Raw genomic sequence first — 25,534 nt, forward strand, 5'->3', positions numbered from 1 at the left:
TATATCTGTGTCTTCTGAAAAGCTTCTAAGAGCAGGTGTGATAACGGTCTGCTGAGAAAGATCAGTGGCTTATCAAACTCGAAAGAACTACTTTTTTTCTTTCCTGGAGGTGGAATTTAAATGAGTTTTGATTTATCTGGTTAAAAACTTTATTGCGGGGTTATATATATAATATGAATGCTGCTCATTGAACTGCATTGATTTACAAACTTAAAATCATTTTATTGATCTTATAATTGAAGAAGTTTGCTTTTTACTCGATTGATGATAATTTATGATAACTTTAGATGTATGAAAGAAGCACTATCTTGTGAATGTGTGTTTAATCCAGCGGACTTGATATCTGCGTCTCTTGATGCTGTTTGTTGAGTTTCTATGGATCAAAACTGAAGAGTGCATTCCGCTTTTTATTGGACGTCAGTGATTGATTGATTAATTGCGTTGCTGATCATAATATCAGAAGCAATTATTAAGGTTTATCTGACTTTAAACCATGCTTGTTTTGTTAATATTATCTACGGTCATAAAATTATAGGTGTTCATAATTCTGTCAGAAACTGTTTAGTAGAGAGTAATGTCTTAAGAAGATTAGGTGACAATTGAAAGTGAAATCTGATTTGACCATGAAGTGAAGAGTACCGATTGCAATTTATTGTTATATTCGTTCTCACCCGAACAATAAGCTATATGAAAGCTTATTGATTGTTCGAGATTCATGTTTGAAAAATAAACATTATAACGGAATTGTTCGAGTACATTTTTGTGACGAGATTCCCTAGAGATATACTGAGTGTATGAACATAAAAAAGAAAGAAGAAAGTGTATATTATGGGTGTTATTTATTTAAAACAGGTGAAAATACTACAGTGTACAGCTTAGTACAATAATGATTGGTTTTTCAATGGGATTATTTGGATCATTTTTAAATGTATTTGCATTGACTATTAAAACAAATAGTGGTGAATAAAGGACTTACATACTTTGTAGCCTGCTGGATACGTTAAGCAGTAAGCGGCATTTGACATTATATATATATATACAAAAGAATATAGTGGAACACAAACATTGGTAGAATAGGCAGGTATTATTGCTATGTTTGTGTTAATAAAAGACAACTGTCTTAAACAAATATTCTGAGATGTGTCAGTTACAAAGGTGAGGACTTAGATTTGGAATCGTAATGCAAGTTTATGAATTCTTGAGTATGCTGTGCAAGTGATATGGATCTTATTTAATGCAAGGTTTGATTTTGATATTAAAAATAGAAAAAGGAAAAGAAAAAATTGAAGGACTGAAATTTCAATCTTGTGGTATATGACCATTAATTAACCAAAATGCCGTCCAAATATCAGAATTCTGATCTTCCAAAGGGCTTTGATTTTGGTTGGGAAAGTGGGCCAAAGGTTCACTCCCTTGATAATGTCAACCACAAGCCAGGGGGAGGTAATAAAATTATTCCTCAGGAAAGGTTACACTGGACCAAGGAGGCGAAGGTTGGCTCCATCGATAAACGGCACATGGAACTAGCACGGCCTCGCAGTCTTTACGGCGGAAACACTGGTGAATATAAAGTAAGACTTTTGCCATACAGAAATGACTTCTATAAGAATTTCAAAAATGTCGAGTATGACGATCAAGGAAGACCGTATATAAAAGTGCACAATGAGAGAATAAAAGCTGAGTCGAAAGTTGGATCCCTACAGAATATTGACCATAAGCCTGGTGGCGGAAATGTGCACATTGAGAATAGAAAACCGGAGTGGTTGGTTGGTTCAAAAGTTGGCTCTCTTGAAAATGCAAAGCATGAACCAGGCGGAGGGAATGTGACAATTGTGAAGGAGAAACTGAAATGGCATGCTGAGCCCAAAATTGGATCGTTAGAAAACAGAGATCACCGTCCGGGAGGCGGGGATGTACATGTTCCCACTCAAAAACTTCTCTGGGAGGCAAACCCCAAAATTGGTTCCCTTGAAAACGCTCATCATGTTCCACGACAACCAACAAAAAGAATTATCAACGAACCAGTACATTATAATGCTCCTCCAAAGATTGGCTCATTGGATAATAGAGACTTTGTTCCCGGTGGTGGCAATGTTCCCATTTTTGACACGAAACTTCAGTGGGATGCAAAACCGAAAGTGGGATCCCTTGATAACAAAAATCACGTACCCCAGGGCGGACGGGTGACAATAAGCAGTCTGCCGACTCGCTGGGAGGCCGGACCAAAAGTTGGATCGCTTGAAAATGCCCATCACAAACCAACTGGAGGTAATGTGGAGATCATTAACAGACCTACACGCTGGCAAGCTGCCCCGAAAGTCGGTTCCCTTGCATTGGCTGACCACCAGCCTGGAGGAGGAAATGTACCAATATTCAGTGATAGGCCTAGCTGGAATGGGACACCTCGCGTCGGATCTCTGATAAATGCTCATCATAAACCAGGGGGCGGAAATGTCTCAATCTCAACGAGTCCAACACCTGCGTACAGCAGAACTGTGTCGCCACGGATTGGTTCCATGGACAATGCTCATTACAAGCCAGGACATCTAACGGGGCCTCCGAAAATGAATTGGGGCAAAGACGAGGTCATGTGGCCACAATTCGAGCTTGGACGAACATCGAGAAACCAAAGTAGAGCAATATCTAGAAATTCAGCTCAAACCGTTCCTTGACCTTAGTTTTAAATGTAAGTATTTCCAATAGTACTAAGTGCAACAGTATTAAATTGTTTTCGTTTTGCAATATTGTGAATCATGGATCATTTAACAATGATCATGCATAGTTGCATACTTGCATTTAAAATTCTTCAAAATCCTGGAAAAATTGTACACCACCAGTCATTTATCCCTGGACAAAGTTTATGTCTTCAATAATGAATTCTACTTAAGTCTTTCCAAGTGCAGGGCATTGTTTTATGTTCCTGTTGTCTTCACCTTATAAATATTCTTCATTGTTGGTCCTTAATGCAGTTTGTGTTGGACTTACTTTTTTCTAGTGTTATAAATGACATTTTGTCCACTGGGATGGGAGTGTTTTTCAAATAAACTGGACATTTATTTTGGTAAATCTGCAGTTAGTTGTAATTAATTTTAATCCAGAAGATTGGCTGATTTAGACAGTTGCTGGGTCAGTAGACAAAATAAAATTTTGAACACTAAGCAGGTTAATGTTTGTTAATATATTTTTGTCAAATTAAAGTGGTCATCTGTTGGGCATGACCTTGTTCAATTGGATGAATGCATATTTACAAACACTTCTTATACTTAATGCACCAAACAAAGCAGTTAGCGTATACAAGCAGTTGGTTAAAGAGTTTAACAACGACTAAATTATGGAAACTCTGAAGGAAGATCTTGAACGGGATATTTGTGAAATGAAAAGATTTTGCTATCATGATGCTTGCCTAAAACTGGTATGTTCACACTTCTATGACCCTTGGTGTAGTGGTAATGTATCTGTTCTGTCTGGTTTCCAAGGTGTATCATGTGTTTGTAGATCTAAACAAACATGCCAAATTTATGTAACATTTTAAAGATGTACTTTACTATTGATGTTGGTAATCCTCTTCAAGCATTCGTCATGTTGTAATTGATATTTATGCCGTCTTAGCATTTCAAAAAAGATATCTATATCAGAAACCATAAAAACCAATGAATGCCAAGCGGACAGCTGTACTTTGTCAATATGATTTAATTCAAACTTTTTCATCAAAAAATGGTGCATAGATTTAAATTCTGAATAGCATTTTAGATTTAATAACCGCCTCCTGTTTAAATGGAATGGCTCCCATTATAGTTCTGTATTCACAGTATGATGAAGAACTGTTTGAGTTTGTGGAGGTGTTTGCGTTTTGTAAATACTTACTTTTGAAATGATTATGTTATATTTTAGTGAGTGGTTGTTGGAATAGAAAAATTCAGTATGATTTTGTGTGATAGTAGTTCAGAGCGCAAAGAACCACTTTTCTTTCATGGTTGACCTGTTTTTCCGTATTTTACCCAACCTGGAGATCTCTATCTTCCCCTCCCTGATTAAGTCCACTCATGTACCACAATGTGCCATTTCAGAATGATAATTTAAAATATAATGAAAGTGAAATGTCTTATAAGGTGATGTTCTAAAAATGATCTTTTGCCAGCAGTCTTATATCACTGGTTTCTAGACATTGATGCGGAAATTGCCTTGTTCGAAGACAAAAGATAAATCTGTGAGAGTGCAGCTTTAAGTGGATTTTAAATTCCTGTGCCTTCCTTAAAAAAGTAAATTTTACTTATTGAAGAAGAATGTAAGAAGACAATGGAAATCAACTCCGCTTCATGAATTTCCAAAGATTTGTTTCATTTACTTTTTCAGTGATCCTTAACAAAAGAACATTGAATTAAATAGCATTCAGCTATTATGGGCACAGAACAGATAATTCTTCATGTCATAATGCCGTTTTGTATATGCTATAATGCCGTTTTGTAATTTAGCTATCCAATTCGATAAGCTAGTATTCTATTTCGTTATGTTATTTAAACGATTTCAAATGAAGAAATGAATTTATGACAGTGTAATATATCATTCCGGTCGATTGGTTTTGTAAAAGATCTTGGTTACACATGTGTCCTGGTGGTGATTTGTTCTTGAAGGAACAGCTTGATACTGGAATGAATATGTGCTTGGTGACATTCAAATTCTAAGTTTATAAATGTTGGTCATATAATGCTGCACTGTTTGTTCATTTTTATGGGAATTGTGTTACAAAATGTTTATTTATGGTTAAGCTGTCTAGCCAAAGACTGTGTTTGTAAAACTTTGAAAAAAAAAATGCTTGTAAGCCTTTGGCTGATCTAGGCTGATCTGATTGGAATAGAAGCTTGACAACAGGTAGAGAAGTTCAAAATGGCTGACTGGTTGTATGTTCCGCCAATTGATATGGGTTGGGAGGCATCGGCCAAGGTTCAATCATTAGATAATGTGAATCATATGCCAGGGGGTGGGGCCACGGTCATCCCAACCCAGCCCGTACACTGGAAAGCCTCCCCAAAGGTCGGATCCATCGACAAGGAACATCTGAAAAAACTTCGGGCTGAGACCCCTGAGGTTCGAGATATGACAAAGAGGATAAAGTTGCCAAACAATGTACCCACTGATGGCTTGAAAAATGTGGAGTTTGATGAAAAAGGTGCTTACTTGATTGTTGAGAAGGAGAGAATCAAAGCTGAGCCGAAGGTTGGCTCACTCGAAAACAGAGACTATCAACCGAAGGAAAGCCATGTACGAATCCATGACCAGCAACCTTACTGGGAGAAGAGGGCAAAAGTGGACAGTTTGGAAAATGTGGACTACACTCCTCGACAGAGAGGGGTCAAAATACACAGTGAGAAACTCCGTTGGAAAGCCGAACCAAAGTTAAAGAGTTTAGAGAATGTAAAATTTCAGCCACAGGGAGGAGGTGTCAAGGTTTACTCTCAGAAGCTCAATTGGACAGAGAAGTCCAAAGTAAACTCAAAGGAAAATATGCGCTACCATCCACCACCCTCAACAAGAAAGATAATTAACCAGCCATTGAAAATCAAGGCTGAACGGAGAGTCGATGATGATAATCATGGTTACGAGCCCCACAAGGGACATGTCGAAATAATAAATGAGCCTCTACACTGGAGGGCCACTCCTAGAGTTGACGCTGACAATCTCCGATACCAGCCAGGGGGCGGCCATGTTCATATACCAAAACAGAACCTGAACTGGGACGCAAAGCCAAGAGTTAATTCCCTTGAGAACAGAATGTATTCGCCGTCAGGCGGCGATGTTCACATTGTTAATGAAAAGCTACAGTGGCGGTCGATGCCAAAAGTACAGTCATTGACTAATGTCGAATATAAACCTCGTGGCGGTGATGTAAGAATACAGAAAGCTCATTTACACTGGTCGAAAATACCAAAGGTGAACTCGTTAGAAAATGTGGGATACCTGCCAAAAGCTAGTAATGTAAAGATCCAGAGTCAGTCGTTAGACTTTAAAGATGGTGTTTTGCCCAAAATAGACACTCTATCTAATGTTCACCATCGGCCAGCAAACCTTGGAAAGAAACGGAAAATCCAGTACGGGAAATATGATGTGAAATACCCTGAGCAGAAAGGCTACCTAAGTATGACAGCTGATCTCAGAAACTATAGTTCTACCTCAGATTTTTCACAGTCGTCACCAGCAACAGTACCCTGACGATATGTAAGTCAACCCTTAACGTCTTACAACATCACTGCTGTTATTTCTGGACTTTTGGGGAACAAGAGTTGAAGAACTAGCTTTGAATGTAGAAATTAGACCTTGTACTAAATATGTAATAATACATTTACATGTTCATACATAGTATTTAGAGCTTACTATGTCTTTATGATAAATTGTTACATGCTAAGGACTGTCGAATATTTTTGCAATGTTTACTTCATACTAAGATAATTGATCACAAACTTATCACGCATTAATGCAATGATCAATTTTAACTACGGTAAAAGAATATCCCTTGTTGTAAGATACGAAAGGGTCTTCTTACATATTTATTGTGTGCATATTTCTCTAACATGATGCATTTAATTGGAACAACCTCAGACTTCTTTTTTTGGTGTGAGAAATGGGGCAAAAATTACAAAACTCCCGAGTCATTTAATTATTTGAACTGAAACGCCTGGACTAATTGTCATCCATTGAATATGTAATATTTAAAAGGCATTGTTTGTTGTAATTTATAGCATTGCGTCAATTTAAAGGTAGCCTGTAAATGATAGGGTTCTGATCGATACATGATAGATCTTTTATCATGAGATCAGACCAAAACAATCTGTAAACTCGATGTATTTTAAAATTTGGTACAAAAGCATTGTCACCACTGATAGTTCAAGATAAGGACATCTCCATGGCTCGATGTAATGTGCAAGACTAGGAGTAAACATGGCACAAGACAAACATGGCTTGCACTGGGATGAAGAAATGCACTTTCAGTAAATAAAACACATGATAACATTGTTTGTAGTAAATGTGCAGTTTCGGCTATAATATAAAGTCCGTTGTTATCCACCAAACTCCTACAATAGACGGTATAATATAAATTATTGCATATTTTATGTGCATGATAACTGGCCCTGATTAGTAATTTTCTTTTGGGTGCTGGAGGTACTTGGTTTGATTCTCTTCTGATAATATGAAAATGGCAGATGATGTAGCTTAGTACAAGAGAAGAGATTTTCTAAACATGGAGCACCCAATACGGTTTATGTTTTTTTAAAAACCAAGGAATCTTTGTGAACAAAGCTATGAATTTCTACCCAGACCTTCAATCTCACTGTGACTCTTCTCGTCTGCTTTTTTCACAGTGAAATCTATGGACTCTATTGGTCGAAGTGCATGATTGATTGTAAATTTATCAAAGTTGAATAGGTGATAGTTGTGGCATCGGTGTCACCGCAGACAATGTGAATTCCATCCCAAATAGGGGTACTCTTTTGTAGCCACTCAAAAGTGAAACCAGCACTGGTTTCTCGGCCACCTCACAAAATTGAGACCAGTACTGGTTTCTACGCCACCTCTCAAAATTGACACTAGTACTGGTCTCTATTCTGGAAACAACTTGAAAAGACTGTCAAGGTGATTTGAATAAGAGTCACTTGTATAGACAAAGGATGTAATTCAAATATCAATTTATTATCTACTTACAACTTGGTTGGATGAAGTTTTTATCTCCAAATAGGTAAACAATATCTCTGAACAGTATGATACCCTTTTGGCCCTACTTACTTAAGATAATCCCCATGAAAAAGGAGGTGCTCAATACTTTACGACAGCTGATTAAGACTGAGCCCTTGAACATTGAAGTCTGTCAAGTATTGGGCTGATGTTTGGATGGATCCTAGCCTATATCTGTTTTATCTCCACAATCCCAGGGCAACTGTGCTGAAGTAGGTGTGGGGTAGTGGCTCCCACTCCTGGGGTCAGTCTTTGGGGGGTTTGGTTTATCAAGTTTGATGTTTTTCCCATCTCGCTGATGATAGAAAGGGCTAACAGGTGCGGCATTTCTTGTTCTTTACTATTTCTTTTAAATCATTTTAAATCTATTACTTCTGTAAAAGGTGATACATGTATAGTTCTGTGATAACCAAAATTGATAGGAGAGTGAAATGAGAGTTAGTTTATGTGCATAGCAATTAAACTGTTTCTGCTATGCTTGTTTTAGGGCGATGATTAATTTATACATTATGCTGTGTAAGGGGGCTTTAAATTAAATGCTAGATTTCATCCCCGCCCACCCCCTTTTTTCTGCCACCCTTTAAATTTTATTTACTCAAATAAAAGTGTTAAATTGGGGTCTGTATTTGCGAATAAGTTTGGTACTGTCCAGGAATAGCATTTATTCATACCAAACTGTGTTGATGTAAAAAAAAAGCAGACTTGTTACGATGGTGTTCGTAACACATGTTTATTTTCCCTAATGCAATAAGAAAGAGCATGAAGACATATTTGTTGGTGAAACAGTCATCTAAGAAAAAATAAAATGTTACCCAACCCCACCCCCGCCCCCATTTAAAAAAAACAAGAGGCCCAAAAGGGCCTATGCTCTACTGGCATGGCTTTTGTGGTCATATCAATCCAGAGCATGTATGTATGGGTAAAAGGCAACAGACATATAGTTTATGTTTTGTGTTTGGGTTACCTGAAAACGTAGCACGTTCAACATCTGAGCCCAGAAAGTATTGTAAGCAGATAAGTTGCATGAACTATTTTAATATGTGCCAAGTAAAAGTCATCTGACAAAAAAAAAAAAAAATGCTTTCAAAACTGTACTCATAGTAAAAATTTATGTAATTTTAAAAGTTAAAAAAAGTTGGTCAAAAGGTCAAAGTCAAGGGCATCCAAGGACAACATTGATCAATTTGAACAAACATTCACAATCAATTGTGCTGAGATGGATGCACGAACACACAAAAAGATTTTCAAACCTTTCCAGATTTATGTTTACCAAACCTGTGAACCTTGGGTGTGGCCAGTAATGACACCAGGTGCATAACTTAAACATTCACAACCAATTTTGTAAAGATGAATGCGCAAATTACAGAACTTAAAGCTAAAAAATGGCCTTTGGGCTTTCAACAAGAACAAGGCTGAGTAATTCACAAAATCAACTGCAGAAGCAAAAAGCAAATTGTCTCTCAAAATCCTAGACTTGCAAATTGTCTCCCTTAACTCTAGACTTGAATTTACATATACATGTAAACTTGGCTAAAAATAGAATTCACTCATGCAGACCTGGCTAAAAATAGAAAGCATTTCTTTAAAACTTTCATGGCCCATAATCTAGGCATTCATGGGCGGATCTTGCTAGTTTTCGAAAGGAACCAAGCTCTAATGGATATCTAGTTACTGTACAAGTTTCATCGAGATACAATCAAAACTGAAGACTGTATCGTGTTCACAACCAATAGTATACACAATAGCATTTTTTTATACTATCAAGGGCCATAATCTAGGCATGCATGGGCGGATATGGCTGGTTTTCGAAAGGAACCGAGCTCTAATGGATATCTAGATACTGTACAAGTTTCATCGAGATACAATCAAAACTGAAGACTGTATCGTGTTCACAAGCAATTGTTTACAGACGCACGAACGCACGACCGCACAGATGCACATACTACGTACACATTACCATCGCATAAGCTCTTCTGGCCTTTGGCCAGTAGAGCTAAAAATGGATGAAAATCTAGCAATTGATTGATATTGGCCTAATGTACTTAATGATTCTACATGGTCAATAGTTCAGTGGCAAAGATTTTAATAAAAATTTGTAACTTGGCTTAAAGAATAGCAGTCTAAGCCAAAACTGATAATGTCTCTTTAAATGAGTTTTGATTTCATTTCAAAAAAAGTTATTTGGAATGTGATCGAGGTTGAGATATATCTTTTGAATATACATTAACTGTTTCTGTCTTGAAGAAGATAAATGGTATGGGGAACAAAATGAAGGGTCTTTTGATGTTGGTAAATGCAAAGACAGATTGTAGCTCTCAAGGAATCATTGCTAATTTTTGTTTTGTTGTAAGTATTAAAAAAAGAAACACAAAGAGATGCAACAGCCCAATTAGCGAAAATAAATCTCTGTGTCAGTGAAATCCAGACTTTGAGTTATCCAAACAGAATGATATGAGTCAGCAAATTTGTGAACCAACATTCCAAGATATTTCCAAGTGTTTTTTTTTTCATTTGATAAGCCTTGGTTCGAATCATGAGGATTGATACAATCTGTTGTATCTTTTAAATGATTGTTAAATGCCAAAGTATCTATCCCCAGCTATAACCAACTTGAGAAGTTGTAGACATAATGACTTTGATGCCTTCAAAAGAAAATTAGTAAGAGTTGCATCACGGTTTGCCAACTTAATTGCTTAGTAAAGCAAAAAGAAATAAATTTTTTCTTAGTGTTTGGCGCAAATGTCTCTATTGTTTTAGACGCAAACCACTAAATAAACCACTAATGAAACCAATTTGTGACTTAATGGAACTTCTGTTGTTTTTATCAGAGGCTTTCTAAATGATAAAATCAGAACCTGTCCGGCAGTCCCATGGCAGAGACATGGGCATAAACACTACATATATGAAGCAGGCGTTGCTATACCAATAACCATAATGACTAGAACTAGGCCTGGGAAGATATTAACAACACTATTAGCAGCTAATCATTCATCACATATTTTTGACTGGTGAAGTATGTTGTTAGCATAGCATAATTTGCCAAGGTGTTTTGTGGAATATCTTGATATCACTTGATAAGAATCATAACCTGATTTCAAATGTCTCTAATTGTCTCAGGATTCTGGATCTTATAAATCTTATCTTATGAAGTCTGCTAGAGAAATGAAAGTGTTGTTGTTTCCAATTTTATTTGATCACTTATATACAATATATATATACAATATCACAATAATATAACAGAAATAGTCCAATGTTTTGAACACTTTAAATAAAATAACAGACATGCTTATTGAGCATGAACCTACATTTTACTGTCTTACCAATAAATTACTTCTGTTGCATAATCTTTTATAATTAACTCAAGGGAAATAATTCATTTATAAGGATTCAAGGGACATAATTCATCAATATGTTGTGTGATATGCTCCATGAATTTTAATGTTTCAATGGATTTTATTTGTATATGAAATTGATAATTCTTATAAGGGACATATTTTATATGTTAATTAGAATTTCAAAGAAAATGATGCTCTGATGGTATGTTTTATTGGGTCTAACTCATACATGTTTCAAGGGACATAATTTATCCTTTAGAAAACATGAGAAATATTGTATAACTCTTTTAACCATAGGTTTTCCATGTTTGTGTATTTCAGATAGAAACACAGAAGTTAAAGTTCAAGGAAAGCGCACGAGCCCGTACGGACACTGGAGCCAATTCTGGGGAGAAACAGAGGTCACGTAGCTCGACGCACTCGCGCTCCGAGAGTGTGACTTCCTCTCAGGACGGAAGCCAGTCTGCAGGGATAGATGACAGCCAATGACACAGCCATGCATAGTCACATGTAACCCCAGTCACATTCACCAAAAAGGGTCGCCCGCCCACCTACTCAACATCTCCATCAAGGGTTTCCTCATCCGCCTAATTTTCCGACTTTAGGGCCCATATTTTACTTACGAGTTTAGTTAGAGTATGAGACTCAACTTAAGTAAATCTTTTTTTTTTTAAAAGATAAAAATTAAAAAAGAAATAATTCTTTTGAATAAAAAATAGTCAAAAATTTGCACTGTAACAAATACAGCAATTTTCACCATATGCATAGCGCTTTTTAATTTCGAATCCAAGACTCAGACTTGGGACGTAAGTGAAAATGGGCCAGATTGGATAACCATTACCTATCATCATTCTGCCAGTCCATATGGTCACTCTCATGGGCTCTACTTGGACATTTGCTACCCCAGCCATTAGATGTCACCCTCGTCATTATTGTAGGCATTGATGTCAGCTTAGTTTTTGGCATAATTGTACTTTTCATTTCATTTTTGAAGCCATCTTTGTCAACGTCTGCATATATAAGGTCTCAATTCATGCCTATGTATTAGGTCTCACATTTTAAAAAGTGAACTGTTTGTTAAGTTTCATCACAATTTAATCATTTTTTCAAGACCGTCATAAATTGTATACCATCTTTTAATTTCACAAGAATTAAAGTCAATGTTAGCTTGAGGTCTTTAAAGTATTATAAAAAAAAGATATTCCTTGGACAAACATTGATAACATCGGATGTAATATTCCCCCAGTTTATTGTTAGTGTATTTCATAAGCATACATCTTTGTTACATTTTATTAACACACAGTTTTATGTATTACAGACAAAATAATTATACATGTACATTTTTCATGTCACATTATAGTACATGAAGTTAGGGAATCACAATCTTATTTATTTACTTTTATACTCACCCATTTATGATTATTTTTGACCTCAGTAGAATTTGCCATATAACATGCTTGTCATCGCTTTGTTTTATGGACATTTAGATGATATTAATGTCTCAGTGATCAAAAGGCTACAAATCTAGCACATCTTTTAGTTACAACAGGGCCCTTAATCTACTCTTTTTGCCCGAATATGGGATGCAGTCTACCAACCATCCCACCACCCTCTTTAAAATTTATACAATGAGTCATAAATAGATGTATGTGTCATAATTTGGAATTATTTTGATCAATAGTGAACCAGTAAAATTATGGGTATTGTAGTCAAAAATACTTATTTTCAAATCCCCCAATTTATTTGAAATAACTCTGTCAAAGGGATGCAACCCCTATCCCCTATTATATTGAGGGTCCTGAAAACTATAAGTTGATTGCTGTTATAATTTCACCATTACATTCAAGTTTATTTATATTCCAAGGGTGTTCATATATATATATATATATATATATATATATATATATATATAATTTGACAGTTGAATAATTAACAAAATGTAAAAATAGAGTACCCAACTTTTGGCTTATTTCAAATGATATTTTCAAAATGATAATTAAAGATTATAAATGATACCTATATTTAGCCACAGAGCTAGTCTGAAGTGTTTCGACAAAAATCTGAACCCTCTAAAGGTTTCTATTTTAAATCGTTTTATTATACCTAAATTATGAGAGAATTACCCTAATAAATAATTTACATTTTTGCAAGACTCTTTAATGGCTTTCTATATCAATTGTACAGAGTCAGTGTTGTACATGTTATTACGACTATGTATACTTAGTGATGTTTTGGTAACAGCTCTCGTAGGAAGGTCAATATGCCCTGTTAGTTGTCTTCTATAATATAGTATACATGAGAAACATGCTTCATCAACATATCTAGAAATTAGTGTCGTTTAAAAAGTTGCTAAAATTATTGTTGCAAAATATCGCTGTCAGTCTTTAGAAAATATTCGTCAGAACATGCCATATACCTTAAGTATTTAACTTCTCTGAAGTTGCATTGTCAAATACATATACCTTGTGTAGATAAATTGTAGTTGTATCAGGTGACATTTTACACCAATCAAAGTTCATGCTTTAGTAGTAGTTTAAGTGTTATAATATCCCTGCAGACTGTGCTTATGGCCCCGTTGTTTTTCTATTTATATACACAAAAATAAGCATAAGTTGTATGATTGAATGCACAATGTATGATTGTAAACATGTTGCTGTTAACATGATTATGTTACCATGGTCATGCTCATGTTGTTGTAATCATGTGTATGTTGCCATATCTCCATTCATTTTGTTTGCAAGGGGAAGTTATCCTAAAGTTATTTTACAAGAAGCGTGAAAAATTATCTGTTCATGATAAAATATTTCTTTTTATATACAATCAACAGACTTTTGATGATAACATGTGGTTCACCTCAAATATTGAAGATATCAAAGCAATACAGATAAACAGGGGGGGCTTCCCTGACTTTCCCATAGCATGTGACTTTTTCAGAATTATGCCATGTTGAAAAGTTTATATTTCACACGCTGTATTCAATATCACACTTAACTTGTCCCTAGACAGGCCTCAGTGATTCCATTCACTCCATTGGCCAGTTATTTTTACAGTCCAATCAAAACACTTGGATTCCAATCTTAAATCTAAGCTTAATTTAAGTTGGTTTCTCATCTTAAATTAAGTTAGATCTAAGTTTGTTTTTGATAAAGCTCTTGGATAAAAAAAAAAATAATTGATAAGATTTTGCAAGCACAGATACTTTATTCCGCTAGTATGTGTTACGATGTATGAATGGGTGGTTTCTTGAATGATAGCTGTGTTATGGTTGCGTAAATGATACATTGACACTGGTTTAATATATTTCTATGATTACCATTGCTATCATATTGTCAGCGCATTCAGAGTCAATGTTGTGATGTTGCTATTTCAATAATATTTGTTCGGAATTTTTTTTTTACCATATTTAATTATACAAACATGTAGAGTTTTAAATGTTGATTATCACAAAAGGGTTGAATGCAAACTGTTTCAAGTATTGATATAAATTTGATTATTAAATTTATTGTTTTTCACTTTCACAGGTTTTTGATTTTTTGTATGCTAAATGAGTGACTTGTTTAAAACAACCAAAAAAAGAATAAAAGAAACATGATTTTGTGGTGTACTATAGCAAGTTGTCTGATGAAATTATCTACTTGAAAAATAATTTTAAATTTAAAACTACCAATAATCATTGATCAAGCTCTTGATAGAAATCATGTTCATGAATGGAAATGTGTTTGTAAGACAATTTCAACTGGGCTTTTTAAATAACCTGTTAAGATTGTTTCTGTTTATTATTGCCTGGATTTATTTTTATTTTGATTGTTTAGGGTTTGTTTCAGTCGATTTAGTTGTACAGCTGTACTGTGTAGCTAATTTTATTAATCATTCTCATATGCCGGCATAACGATTTTCTTATACAAATTTGTACTTGGAATTTTACATTTGTTCAAGATGTTGTTTTTTGTATTATTATTTTGTGTCACCATTATCATCATTTTAGAGATTTTACATACAATGTAGCGTGACTTGCCATTGTTCATGTGTACTTATTTATTTTATGAATCTAGCAGGTATACATATGATTTGTTTTATACTTGTAATTACTTTACATTGAAATGGATAACTCTTGTTTAACAGATTTTTTTTAACTTTCATAGTTTTAAGGTTGTAAACTTTTTTAAGTTTTACAATTTAAGGACACAAGTTTGATTTCATAAAATGTTTAGATATAAGTACAAAACATTAATTGGGTTAATTTAAAGGGGCTCGTTCACAGGTTAAATGTTGGCGACAGTCTTTTTCAACTAAGTTATAATTGATTTATTTTACTTTCTTTTATTAACAACCATCAAACACCAACTAGCAGATAAACATTTTAGCAGAGTTTTATAAATCCGAACTTTAAACCATTCGATTTTCAATAATTACTTACCAAAATTTAGTTTTTTGGCAAAATAGAGCACTTTATTCGACACACATTGTTCAATATTGGTTAACAATTGAGCTCTTGTTTGAACTGGTGATGATGTTTTTTCACTGTAACAAGAATTTTATTTACATTTCACACGAATAAATGTTTCCCATGTCTAACCCTATAAATGTGAACGGGTCCTTTTAAAAAGATTGTATTCTTTCCGTTAAATGTTATAATCTTATAGCCTATGAATGAAGTTTAATGTCTACAAAAATGAGTATTTTTTTTTTTTTTTTTTATTTGTTAAAACTGTTCTTTGTTTAGAAATATTTGCAATATTTTTAAGGATTTTTGGATGCATGCATTCTAATTAAACATTTCTGTAGTTGAACTCAATGGTAGTTATTGTGAGCTATTTTATAACACATTACCCATGCTTGGAGGATACTTTGGAGATAAGTGGTCAGCCTATGAAGATATTGTTTCTGTAATTTCAAAGATATTGTACGCCTATCTATAGTTATCTTTAAATTACATCTAGCTTGTATCTTAATGCTGATCTGTACTCAATAAAATCTAAAAAAAATCGAGAGAGATGTCCTGATTGTTGGATTGTTCCTTCACAATATAATCTTTAAGAAACTGTGTTGAATGCTTGGAAGACTCGGGTTATCTTCTAAGTGTGGCTTGATATTCAAGTCAAAGATCAAAGCCATCACAGTGACTAGACCATGGTTGTCCCCAGAACAACACATACTGCCTGAGAAGTAGGTCTATGAGCTACAGAATGTCTGTCAGACGAGATTTACACTATAACCAGATAGTTACTATAGTCAGTTCAGAGTTCGAGGGGTGAATGCGAAAAGGTTCTAAGTGACATTAAATAAAGAAGCAGATAGAACCTTTTGCACTTTCACCCCTGGAGTAGCAACCCTTGATACAGATAATTTCCATTAGATGTGTTGTAACCACACACGGGTATTTCTGACAAAGAAGTAAAATCTCCTCGCATTGCTTTTATAGTAAGCACATCAACATCTAGGGATGCATCGTTACAATAAAAGAGATACCTACCGGGTATATTATGTTTCTTAACTAGAATTTTGCTGCCTCGCAGAGACCACAAATTTGATTCGGGTTGTTTTATAGACAGTAAACTGTAAATGACCTTAGGACTTTTTCGAGTCATAGGTAGACCTTTCCCGGTCTTTTTCTATTGGTTTTTAGCTCTACTGGCCAAAGGCCAGAAGAGCTTATGCGATGGTAATGTGTACGTAGTATGTGCATCCGTGCGGTCGTGCGTCTGTAAACAATTGCTTGTGAACACGATACAGTCTTCAGTTTTGATTGTATCTCGATGAAACTTGTACAGTATCTAGATATCCATTAGAGCTCAGTTCCTTTCGAAAACCAGCCAGATCCGCCCATGCATGCCTAGATTATGGCCCTTGATAGTATAAAAAAATGCTATTGTGTAAACAATTGGTTGTGAACACGATACAGTCTTCAGTTTTGATTATATCTCGATGAAACTTGTACAGTATCTAGATATCCTTAGAACTTGGTTCCTTTCGAAAACCAGCAAGATCTGCCCATGAATGCCTAGATTATGGGCCATGAAAGTTTTAAAGAAATGCTTTCTATTTTTAGCCAGGTCTGCATGAGCGAATTCTATTTTTAGCCAAGTTTACATGTATATGTTAATTCAAGTCTAGAGTTAAGGGAGACAATTTGCAAGTCTAGGATTTTGAGAGACAATTTGCTTTTTGCTTCTGCAGTTGATTTTGTGAATTACTCTGCCTTGTTCTTGTTGAAAGCCCAAAGGCCATTTTTTAGCTTTAAGTTCTGTAGTTTGCGCATTCATCTTAACAAAATTGATTGTGAATGTTTAAGTTATGCACCTGGTGTCATTACTGGCCACACCCAGGGTTCACAGGTTTGGTAAACATAAATCTGGAAAGGTTTGAAAATCTTTTTGTGTGTTCGTGCATCCATCTCAGCACAATTGATTGTGAATGTTTGTTCAAATTGATCAATGTTGTCCTAGGATGCCCTTGACTTTGACCTTTTGACCACTTTTTTTAACTTTTAAAACTACAGAAAATTTTACTATGAGTACAGTTTTGAAAGCATTTTTTTTTTGTCAGATGACTTTTACTTGGCACATATTAAAATAGTTCATGCAACTAATCTGCTTACAATACTTTCTGGGCTCAGATGTTGAACGTGCTACGTTTTCAGGTAACCCAAACACAAAACATAAACTATATGTCTGTTGCCTTTTACCCATACATACATGCTCTGGATTGATATGACCACAAAAGCCATGCCAGTAGAGCATAGGCCCTTTTGGGCCTCTTGTTTTCTATTTAAAACACAAATCAGGCTCTTCTGTGGTGTTCTGGAATAGCACGCTGCTTAAGAAACGCACCCCAGATCTACCCTTGCCTGGTCTTGTGTAACCATTTGTTTAGCTACGGAAATATTATTGGAAAAACAAAATGAACAACTTTGAAGTATTTTTCCTTTAATTTAGTTTGCATTTCATAATTATACATATAACAATATTCGACATATACTGAGATAACACCTACAAACACAAACAGAAATCTTACCTAATCATACACTTCATAAATAACCATAAATGGTGCTTTTAGCTGATATATATATTACAGAAATGATCAATGAAATTATATCATATATTCTTAGATATTTTATCTTATAGTAAAAATATTAACTTTCTAAAGACAAATGAATAATGAATATTTGTGTATTCTTAAAATCGTATTCAAACAAATTTATCAGTTTTCTTTTTTTACCATGTTACATTTTCAAGTAAAACCTTATAATATCAAAATTTAAATGGAAAATTGTTTTATCTAATACTTAAAATCTTGTTTCATATTGTAAATATTCTGCCAAGGAAAAGCAAAATCGATAGAAATGACAATTGAGATTCGAAACGTCTAGAAAATAAGCATGGAATATCTTTATTTGAGTATAGCTCAAATGAGAACACGTGCCGAAATAGCGGTAAGCGGTTTGCTACAAAATTTAATGTAATAGTCCTTTTTGCAGATACCTTCTGTTGCCAAACATTACTCGGCGGTTTCGCCTCAATAGTTCAGCTACAGGTTCAAACAATGAAGCCATGGTCGGAACTACCCAGAAATGGATAGCTTTTGTAGTAATTTTTGAAAATTTGTAAAACAGTCTCCGCAGAAAGGTCTACTGCTACTATGCTGATATAATATAAATGTATGAGAATTCTTTACTGCATATCTAAGGAATAGAACACTACTGGCCTATGCAGATATTCAAACAAGGTTCAAGTATTTCTTTGTTGCGTTTTAAATACAGCACTTGCAAGGAAATATTTGATGATCACTACTGGCCTATGCAGATATTCAAACAAGGTTCAAGTATTTCTTTGTTGCGTTTTAAATACAGCACTTGCAAGGAAATATTTGATGATCACGTTGAGTAATGAAAAGAAGACTATCAATGACAGTGAAAAAAATTGCACAAATTCTGGATTATGTAAACGATTCCTTTTGAATATGATTCTAATATCAATTATTAATATGAAACTGATCATGAATGAAAATTTAATAACTTCTCCCTTAAAAACGTTTTGTGTTTATTTTTTTTCAATTATGTGAAAATATTTGTATCGGTTCAAAACTAACAAATAATACAGAATCAAGAAATTGAAATATGCCATTATGAATAAATAATATATAATTGTACACTGAGACAGAAATTATTATTGAAAAGATAAATATTAAGATATTAAATTTTATGAAATACACTTTTTACAATATAATTGGAAAGAAAATCAATATTGGGTATAACAAGTACCCGGTAATAAAAGATTTGATTTTTTTTCAAACCTTAACTTGGGGTCAAATCATTCAATTTACCACCATAAAAATTTGAAGATTTTTTTTGTCTCTTACCAAAGCACAATTAGCTAATATCGAAATTTATTTAAAAATGATTTATTCTCCGGTCATATAGTGTTGTAAAATACGCTTTTATGAGGCAATTCATAGTGTATTTAGTCTATGATGCATTCAAGTCTACAAAGGCTGCCATTGAAAATAGCTACTCTAGTAATACTGATAATTTATACTATATAATCAGTAGTTGAGTTTTCAGCCTATGGTAAAAAGAAATATACTTCATTCCATCCAATGATCTTATCTTAAATAATTGTTTTTTTTATAAAAAAAACAAAAAACAAATTTAATCCTTGATTTTATGAAACTTAAACTGTGTATGTGCCATTTTCTTGCCTAAAAATGTTAAAAATTTACACAAAGCAACTGTTACAGATTACTGTCACTCCGGGTAACTTTTATAAAATCCATTCTACTCGGAAATATCTACAAAAGGTTGACTATTGTATAAACCCTAGCTACCTAACATTAGAGGCTGATATATGGACTTCACACCATTATAGTCCAAGCAATTATCAATTTTAAAAAAAATTGTCTTTTATTGCACATTTTAACTGTAATGCCAGGCGTATGACGCACATGTACCCTGACATACATATCTCAATTAAAACCCACTGGTATTTACACATCCCGCACTTCATTGCAAGTTCAATTTCTCCTCTTTTTTCCATAGCACGCTGCACTTATTATACACCTAAGGGACACAACCATGAATTCACTAACCGGAACTGCAGTTGAAAGCAGAAACATTGCGGTCTTCACAACAATGACTGTATGCTTTTTAAAGTTTGCTGCTTCCCAAACTATTTCTGTTTATTTTAATACTTAATGGCTATATATCTGCTTGAGTTTACTTGTTTCCGTAGCTTACTTCTTACGTTCTTCCTTGACAAAAGCGTACAACACTAATTTATGAATGACCGCTGACATGGCAAGTTTCGAAATATGCGAAAACAGGGCAAGCGGAACCAGAAATAAATACAAATATGGTAGTAATTTCACAACAGTTCTGGATCACAAAATGGCGAATATAATAAATGGTTCCACACTTTATTTATGTCCTATTTTCCAGATAATACTCCCTATAATGGAATATCACTCTTCAGCACTTGTATTGCTAAATTACACTGGCTTGCAATTTTTCGAGGACGTCATTTTTCCCCCCACCCCCTCCGCCCCCACCCCCCTGGTGGGCGCTCCCCCGTCTCCGTGGTAATGTGGGGTTTTCTGGGCAGCCGCTGTTCACAAGAAGTTCCACACATTCTTGGGACCCGGAACTTTTAGCGTACCACAGAGCATTCCTTCCCTCGTGGTCAACGACTCGCACATTGGCATTTTGCTGAAAGGTATGTCACAAATTGCAAGTTGTAACTTAAATGATAAATAAATTAAACAGATACATTTGTAAAATCTCATGAGGAATGTGTTCTTTTTCAAATGTGTCCAAGGACAGTTTTCACAGCATATTAATATTTTACCTCAAAAAATCTGACCATCTTGATACAGACTGAACACGTATTTCAGGTCAAATATAAACAAAGGGGCTATACCCAATGTTTGTCTGTTGTTTTATCAGACAAAAAAAGGGCATCACTCAAAGAGTCTTAAACCCAGAGTTGTTGACCTTGCTGTATATTTATATATGTGCCTTTTGTCTTTGGCAATATTTTTTATTTGAATATCTTTTACCAGTTTTTGAGTTATGGCCAAGGCTATGATATGGACTTCTTAAACTTTTTTTTCCACAAATTAAACTCAAAATCAATACAGCCATTGTAATTGCTTCTTAAACATATCTACATATACTACAGTCCATCAAATGATTGACGTCGCCTGAACATACTCCACTTGCCTGATTTTATGATTACAACAACATGACAAGGTATCAGGTTAAAACTAGTAAAATTGAATAGGTTCACCTACCCATAACAGTAGTTGCACAAACACCACATTGCCAAGAGCGGCTGCTATATGGAGGGCCGTACGTCCGTCATCTTTGCTGTACGGGGCGGTAATATCCTCGGCCACGGCGTGACCCAGTATCAGCACTATGTTTCTGATGTCCTCCCGTACAAGAGCATCTATTAATTGCTGGAATTGGATAATAATAATTGTGAAATACATATATAAATTTTATTGAAACAAAAAGCGCTGTCCTCGTGCTCAAGGGCATGAAAATACAATTATGTGAGTGATTTAGACTAGTATATTATACAATTTCCTAAGCATCCTGTCTTTAAAAAAAATAGAGTTATAATAAAAACATCTAAAATACTTAATCTATGGAAATTGGAGATAAGACTGATCAAATTCCTCATGTCCTTGTGTAATGGGGCATCCATTAATAGACATTATTCAGAACTCAAAATCCTTGGAGGTTTCCTGGATTACCACATGAGCCCTGTGGTTTAAATAAATATAGATTCTACTGTTTTATATCTAAAAATGTAATATTTAAGCCCTTTTAAAATACTTTGAAACCAACAATACACTTCCTTCTTCCCATTCCCAAGTAACTATTCCATCCAAGCATGTGGTCCTACCTGGTTAAGGGGAATATCAATATAAGGTGGTGGAGGTAAAAACTCTTTTGCTTCGTATTTTGCTCTAATCCACTTCTCCTTCTCCTCCCTGCAAACAAATATAACACCAATACTTATACATCATTTATCATCAATACTAATATAACATCAATACTTATACATCATTTATCATCAATACTAATATAACATCAATACTTATACATCATTTATCATCAATACTAATATAGCATCAATACTTATACATCATTTATCATCAATACTAATATAACATCAATACTTATACATCATTTATCATCAACACTAATATAACATCAATACTTATACATCATTTATCATCAATACTAATATAACATCAATACTAATATATCATCAATATTAATATATCATCAATACTAATCTATCATCAATACTAATACAGTATCAATACTAATATATCATCAATACTAATCTATCATCAATATTAATATATTATCAATACTAATCTATCATCAGTACTCATATATCATCAATACTTAAACAGTATCAATACTAATACAACATGATAGTTAAAAGTTCTATCATGAAAATTATACTACATTAGTAAAAAAAAAATTGTATTGAACCTGATGAAATAGAGATTAGAAGTAAAATAAAATAAAATTATACATCAAGAACATACATTGCTTATCGCTTCACTAAGGAGTGCTCATCCTAGTGCGGAGCCCTACACTATGAAGAGCTGAGCCCTGCACAAAGGAGTACTTAACCCTACACTTAGGAGTGTTAATAGTGCCGGTCCTTGCACCTTGGAGTGCCTAGCCCTTTACTAAGGATGGTTGAACATACACTAAAGAACGCTAAGCAGTAAGGCATGTTAAGCCCTGCACAAAGGAGTGCCTAGCCCTACACAAATACTGCTTAGCCCTACATTAATATAAGCCCTAAGAAAATCATCTTTATAAGCTTTTAGCTTTTTATCAAATTCTTAAATATTAAGAATGTAATATATTTTGTCACTTGTATATTTTCATGAAATAAATATGTTTAAACCAATATAAGCCCTACACTTACCTCGGAGTAGCGGTTGAGGGTTTTACCCGGCCTTTACAGTTAAACTCCCACACCGTATTGGCTAGGTTGTTGCCTACAGACGTCATCACATGAATCAGGTCTAACCTAGAAAACAAACACGGAATATGGAATAAACAATGGTATGAAAATACATTTAACAGTAATAAATATTTAATGTTACAACATGTAAAACACTGTCCCAAGTCAGGTTTAACAGTGATAAACAGGCTGGGTTTGGCAAGTTGTCTAGATTCCTCAAATCAGTAACCTAGAAAGACATAATGGTTTCTCCATGGTAATTGCATGGCATTTTATCCTTATTATTTACTTTGGTTACGAGGAAAGCAGGGTTAAGGGGCTTAGACCACTGTAGAAATAGTTCTCAAAGCCTTTTATATTCATTCCAAGGCACTTCTTTCTACTTATAATGCAATTCGCTATCAAAAAACAGCAATCTGGAATTAAAAGCCCTCAATTTAGATTAAGATCCTGGAATTAATCCTGAACATTATTATTCTTGATCCATATACTTACGGCCACTCGTCCAGGCCTAGCGACCTGACTCGGGATATATGTGTTCCTAGATTTCTATGGATTCCTGAGCATTCTATACAGATGAGGGTCCCCAAATTTAGACTCGCCCACTCCGGTGCTAGAAAGTACAGAAAATACATGAATTTGATTCAAGAATACAAAATGAGATCAATATTCATAGAATTACTATATAACACTATGGTGTCTATTAAATTTGTCAAATGTGGAACGGCAGCTATAAAATTAGTCGCAAGTAGTACCTATGAAATTTATCAAATGTGACTCCTATGAAATTTATCAAATGTGACTCCTATGAAATTTATCAAATGTGACTCCTATGAAATTTATCAAATGTGACTCCTATGAAATTTATCAAATGTGACTCCTATGAAATTTATCAAATGTGACGCCTATGAAATTTGTCAAAAGTATCTCCTATAAAATTTGTCAAAAGTATCTCCTATAAAATTTGCCAAATGCTACGCCTATAAAATTTGTCAAATGCTACGCCTATAAAATTTGTCAAATGCTACGCCTATAAAATTTGTCAAAAGTATCTCCTATAAAATTTGTCAAATGCTACGCCTATAAAATTTGTCAAATGCTACGCCTATAAAATTTGTCAAATGCTACGCCTATGAAATTTGTCAAATGTGACGCCTATGAAATTTGTCAAATGCTACGCCTATAAAATTTGTCAAATGCTACACCTATAAAATTTGTCAAATGCTACGCCTATAAAATTTGTCAAATGCTACGCCTATAAAATTTGTCAAAAGTATCTCCTATAAAATTTGTCAAATGTGTCTCCTATAAAATTTGTCAAATGCGACGCCTATAAAATTTGTCAAATGCTACACAGTGTAAAGTAAATTGTGTTAACATCTTCATAAACTAAGAAATAAATGTTTTTTAATGTCTCATGATTGGTTATAAGGGAATAAAACCATAGTGGCGGTAGCATGTAAGATGGGGTTTTTTATGATTGTGTTTCTTGTTCACTTGGATTATCTAGAAATCAAAGATTGTATGAACAGAATCTAAAAACATTTGGTCTCACTATCAAATATTCATTTATGGTGACTGCACAGTAAACAAGAATCGTTAAGTTCCTTCAGATACCTGGAGTAGCGCAGTCTGCACAGAGGTTATTCCCACGTGTGTTACGGATGGCGAGTATTCCTGCAGGGTCGGTGGTCGACTGCTTCTTCCCGCTACTCTCGTTACCCTGGAGACTGGCCAGGATCTGCTGCTCTATCGATGTCACCCACTCATCACGCTCCTACACAGGGGAGAAATCCAGTCAATAAATAACTAAACCAGTCAGAGTTTAAAAAGTGAGGAACCAGTCAGGCTTACAATTACCAGTCAATATTTAACTAAACCAGTCAGAGGTAAACAGTGAGGAACCAGTCAAGTTAATAATAACAAACCAGTCAATACTTATATGATAATATATTATGTATGAAAATGGTAAAATCACTTAAATTATATAAAAACTTTTACAATTATTAAAAGGTACCTAGATATTAAAAATACTTCAACTGTTTAAATAAAATGCATCTACAAATATCAAATAAAAGTGACCGTGCTCATTTTTTGTCGCTTTTTATCTGGAAAAATGCAAAAACTCCAATACCATCTTAAAACAGCAATCAAGCAATCCACAATTCTATGCAAACAACGCATTCAAGCACGACTTAAAAGGCTTTCCTTTATGCTTTACAGCAAAGCATAATGTTATTTTTAATGCTCTTAATAGATTTTGGTTTCAGCATATTAATAGTTATAAAAGCAGCATATCAGGGAATAAGCAGGAGTTATTTGTTTTGAAATGACATCACCAAAATGACATCATAACTATATGTTTTTAACATGATTTTCCAATTAACAGCAATTATCTTAAACTGACATTTTTCTTAAGTTTTAGCATAAAAGAAAAACAAAAAAGTTAAATTTTGGTCTAAAATCAAAATATGTTCGCCT

General features: G+C 34.3%; 2 protein-coding genes across 26 annotated transcripts in view; one reads left to right on the forward strand and one right to left on the reverse strand.

Moving 5' to 3' along the window:
* The window catches only part of LOC128233636 (microtubule-associated protein tau-like), a 73,823-nt gene extending 57,774 nt beyond the window's left edge, over nucleotides 1–16,049 (forward strand). For all 7 annotated transcript variants that reach the window (XM_052947402.1, XM_052947407.1, XM_052947408.1 and 4 more), the window contains one exon: nucleotides 11,382–16,049. In XM_052947402.1, coding sequence (XP_052803362.1) covers nucleotides 11,382–11,549 — 168 coding nt within the window. In that variant the 3' untranslated portion in view covers nucleotides 11,550–16,049. The remainder of the gene's footprint in view (nucleotides 1–11,381) is intronic.
* Nucleotides 16,050–17,975: 1,926 nt separating this feature from the next.
* LOC128236034 (centaurin-gamma-1A-like) overlaps nucleotides 17,976–25,534 on the reverse strand; it is a 70,767-nt gene continuing 63,208 nt past the window's right edge. For all 19 annotated transcript variants that reach the window (XM_052950838.1, XM_052950853.1, XM_052950851.1 and 16 more), the window contains 6 exons: nucleotides 24,671–24,830; nucleotides 23,549–23,666; nucleotides 23,015–23,119; nucleotides 21,965–22,052; nucleotides 21,345–21,512; nucleotides 17,976–20,760 (listed from right to left, as the gene is read on the reverse strand). In XM_052950838.1, coding sequence (XP_052806798.1) covers nucleotides 20,539–20,760; nucleotides 21,345–21,512; nucleotides 21,965–22,052; nucleotides 23,015–23,119; nucleotides 23,549–23,666; nucleotides 24,671–24,830 — 861 coding nt within the window. In that variant the 3' untranslated portion in view covers nucleotides 17,976–20,538. The remainder of the gene's footprint in view (nucleotides 20,761–21,344; nucleotides 21,513–21,964; nucleotides 22,053–23,014; nucleotides 23,120–23,548; nucleotides 23,667–24,670; nucleotides 24,831–25,534) is intronic.

This window comes from Mya arenaria, chromosome 5 (assembly GCF_026914265.1).
Source record: "Mya arenaria isolate MELC-2E11 chromosome 5, ASM2691426v1".
Classification (NCBI taxonomy): Eukaryota; Metazoa; Mollusca; class Bivalvia; order Myida; family Myidae; genus Mya; species Mya arenaria.